Raw genomic sequence first — 4,146 nt, 5'->3', positions numbered from 1 at the left:
AACAGTGAAACATAATGAACTTTGTCCTAGAAATAAGAATTCTTTTCCCACACCTGTGTTGTCTTCTTAGCTTATCACTAAGAGTAGAAAGCTGGAATGTCTTAACTTCTTTGAGCCTCATTCTCATATGTAAAATGTCCTTATGTTACAGTATGCTAGATTCTTAAATGAGAATATGTGTGAAAGCACAATATATGCTGCCTAACACATAAAGTCATGTAATTAATGGAATAGTTAAAACTGGCTCTTTAATGAGCAGGGTATGACATCTGGCCCATTACTCTTCTAAAGGCTGATTTGAATTCCTTATTTCTCAGACTGTAAATCATTGGGTTGAACAATGGAGTAAGGATGGTATAAGACACAGATATTAAGCTGTCCAGACTTGAAGAATAATTGGATTTGGGCCGTAAGTAAATGAAAGAGGCACAACCATAATGAACAGTCACCACAATGAGATGGGAGCCACAGGTAGAGAAAGCCCTGTACCTTCCAACAGTTGATGGGATTTTTATGATGGCAGAAATAATCCGGATGTAGGAGATGAGGATAAGTAGCAGTGGAATTACTAAGACAAACACACCCAGCATAAATATAACTAACTGACTAAAGTAGGAATGGTGAGATGCCAGCTTGAGGACAGGAGAGATGTCACAGAAGAAGTGATGGAGTTGGTTGGAGGAATGAAAGGGCAGATGAAATACCAGGGAGGTGACGACTTGTGCGACAGTGAAGCCACAGGCACAAGCGACAGCCACCAGTCCCCCACACACCCCAGGCCCCATGATCAGGGTGTAGCGCAGAGGGTTACAGATGGCCACGTAGCGATCATAGCCCATGGCTGCCAGCAGGAAAGAGTGAGAGCAGCCAAGGAAGAGAAAAGTAAACATCTGGATAGCACAGCCCAGGAAGGAGATGGTCTTCTTCTGAGCCAGAAGATCAACCAGCATTTTGGGTACAATGATGAAGGTGTAGCATGTCTCAAAGCAAGAAAGAACAGCAAGGAAGAAGTACATGGGGGTGTGAAGGGCTCTGTCCAGCACAATGGTGGAAACGATAATGGCATTGGTGCCCAGAGTGAACAGGTAGACGAGCAGGAAGACAACAAAGAGTAGTCGCTGCAGCCCGGCCAGAGAGGAGAAGCCAAGGAAAACGAACTCCCTCACTGAGGTCTCATTGACCTGCTCCATGGAAACTGCTATGTAGGTGAGCCAGGGACAGAGACAAAGGCCAGGATCCAGGGAGGAGAGTAGAAATTTATGGGAAATTCAGACAGTCTGAGGGTGGCAGGCATTTTAAGAGATTTGGTGAGGTTGCTTCTTCATTCCTTCTCAAAAGAGCCTGAAAAAATGAGAATTGAGGCTAAGTAGGCAATAAAATAACTGACAACCAGTTAAAATATTTTTTCTGAGACTAAAACATTTATCTTTCTAGCCAAATATTAGATATCTGTTTCACTTAATCCATGAGTCAAACAATCTGGAAAAGAAAAGAAAAGAAAATCTACAAAAATGATCCAGTGTGATCATCAAGAGCATTTCAGAAAACAATGTGGATGACACTCAACCACTCTTACGCAGCCTCTGGTTCTCCTTCTTAATCCTGCCATTCACAAGGCTGCCCTCTCTGGTCTGCTCAGTGTGCCCACAGCACTACCCATCACTCAGGTCTAGGTCCCAGAAAGCCCCAGGCTGGTTCAATATCCCCGTGTTCAGTTAATACCTACGTTGCTCTTCTTTAATTCAGACAGAAGCAGGTGTTTAGTATCTAGGATCCCCTAGAAAGTAGACCCTAAGTCAAATTCAGGACCAGAGGACACAAAAGCAGGATAGCATGAGTCTGTCTCGAGCCAGAAGCTTTCAGCCACATCAATAGAGGAAGCCTTCCTGATCCATTCGAACTCTCAGCTTCTCCAGCCGAAGTCACTATCTTTAGAAGTCCTGGTGACCAGCATGAGATGTGATTATTAGAAACATGTATCATTGGACTCCTGAGGCTAGATCTGCTCCCCTGAAGACACTGTCTTGGGGTTAATTAGAAGTCAAGTTTATTTTTAAAAAACAGTGTTATCTGTTTCTCAAAGGTAGACTTTGGTAAAGAACCTGGGTTGTTGGAATTATAAGCATAATTCACCCATGTCTACACTGGACCTTGAGTTCATTTGTGATGAATTCTGAAAGGGAAATTGCCACAATTAAGACTGTAGTGCACAGACCAAGTGGAAAATTTTCACTAAGTTTTAAGTGAGAAAACTGGTGTCTTTGTCCAGTGGTTCTCAGTTTTAGATATTATAAGAGTCAAAGAGGTCCTAATTACAAATTCATCTTCCCAGTTTTTATCCATACAATTCTAATTAAGAACACTGCAGGACCCTCCCTAGTGGCACAGCAGGTTAAAGCACAGCACTAAGAAGCTAAAGCCACTTCAGCATGAGCTCCATCCCAGCTTCACCCCTCCCCTGAGGTGACCCACATGGCTCGGCAGACCTCTCCTGACCCGCCCACTGCTCCCTTCAGCAGTACTTTGTCAGTCGGCCTATTCTGCTCCCCACTGTATCTGGTGAAAACTCTCACCACCCCTGCACCTCTAGCCTATACCCCAGGTCTGCACATACAAATAAACATTAAAAAAAAAAAACACACTGCAAACATCCAAATTTTAAACAATATATTAAGCATATTATTACTATAACATTGTTTTAAATTAATGATAGGGCCCTCCCTGGTGGCGCAGCGGGTTAAAGCACAGCACTGAGAATCTAAAGCCGCTTCCGCATGAGTTCGATTCCCGCCTGCCCCAAAGGTGACCACATGGCGCGGCAGACCTCTCCTGACCCGCCCGCTGCTCCCCTCAACAGTGTACTTTGTCGATCTGCCTGTTCTGTTCCCCACTCTGTCTCTGGTGAAGCCTCTCACCGCCCCTGAGCCTCTGGCCTGTACCCCAGTTCTGTATGCCCAAATAAATAAATCTTTTAAAAAAATTAATGATATAGTTTGATTTTTTAATTAAAAAATTAAATTGCTTATTATCTTACAAAATTGTTACTAGAAAGACCAAATATAAAAGCCACTTTTTACAAAAAGTAAATCCACAAATAAAATTCTAATTCAAACCTCTGCATAAATTCTGAAAACTAGCAAACCATCAAATGTACATGAAAGAATAAGACAATTTTGAAACAGAGTAAATAATACAGGGGCTCACTCTTTCCTGTCTTAAGATGCATTAGTAAAAAAAAAAGGGGGGGTGGGGGCATGCTATGGGAACAACAAGAAGTTAACAGCATAAAGAAATAGAAAAGAGTGCTCAGAAATTGATCTTGGTATATTTGACAATTTGGGCTTTGACAGAAGTGATCTCACAAATCAATGAGAAAACTATAATTATTTATCAAATAATACTAGGAAATCTGACTCTCTCTATTACTCCATCACTCAGAAGAAAGTGGTCTGGTAGAACAATGAAAGTGGGTCTGAGAAGTCCCATTTATCAACTCAAGACAGTACACATTTCTGAACTAACAAATCATGCATTGTGTCTATTCTTCAACAACAATACATAAATCTGAAAATCCATTTGAGAGGTGATGGAAATAATTCCTTCCATTATTTGCCATGCAGGGCTCTTTGAAATCCCATCTGAGTTTCAAGGTTGGAGGGCCCTATTCCTGTAAAGATTGCCTATGGGATTTTGATAAGAGCTATATTTAATCTGTATATCAACTCTGGCTACTACAGACATTTTTAGCTATAATTCTTCCAGTTTACAAACACTGAATATTTTCCACCCACATTTTTCTTCTTTCACCAATATTTTATAAATTTCAGTATACAAGTCTTTCACTTCTTAATTTTACTCCTATTTTATTTACACTTTGTTACTGTGAAGAGTTTGCTTTGTAGATACAGAAACATGATTTTTGGAAGTTTATTTTGTATCTTGCAGTTTTGCTGAGTTTATTAGCTTTAGCTAGTTGAATTAGTTAATGGTTGAATTATTTTTTCTGATTGAATCTTTAGACATGCTTATGTCATCTGCAAGTCGAAATCAATTTTACTTCTTCCTTTCCTGTTTGGATGTTCTGGCTAGGACTTCTAGAACTCTGCTGAGTGGAAGTGTTGAGGATGAGCAACTTTGTCTTGTATC

The 4,146-nt window shown here is 40.8% G+C and overlaps 1 protein-coding gene across 1 annotated transcript; it reads right to left on the bottom strand.

Annotated features, from left to right (window-relative positions):
* Positions 1-248: 248 nt before the first annotated feature.
* On the bottom strand, positions 249-1,190 carry LOC101623047 (olfactory receptor 10K1). The gene has a single exon (XM_004688064.1). It carries the CDS (start codon positions 1,188-1,190, stop codon positions 249-251), a length of 942 nt encoding a protein of 313 aa, XP_004688121.1.
* Between the last annotated feature and the right edge of the window lie 2,956 nt (positions 1,191-4,146).

This window comes from Condylura cristata, unplaced genomic scaffold, assembly GCF_000260355.1.
Source record: "Condylura cristata isolate star-nosed mole 26May11 unplaced genomic scaffold, ConCri1.0 scaffold00024, whole genome shotgun sequence".
Taxonomy (NCBI): domain Eukaryota; kingdom Metazoa; phylum Chordata; class Mammalia; order Eulipotyphla; family Talpidae; genus Condylura; species Condylura cristata.
Note: the sequence above shows the minus strand (reverse complement) of the source record. Positions and strands in the feature narration are given on the sequence as shown.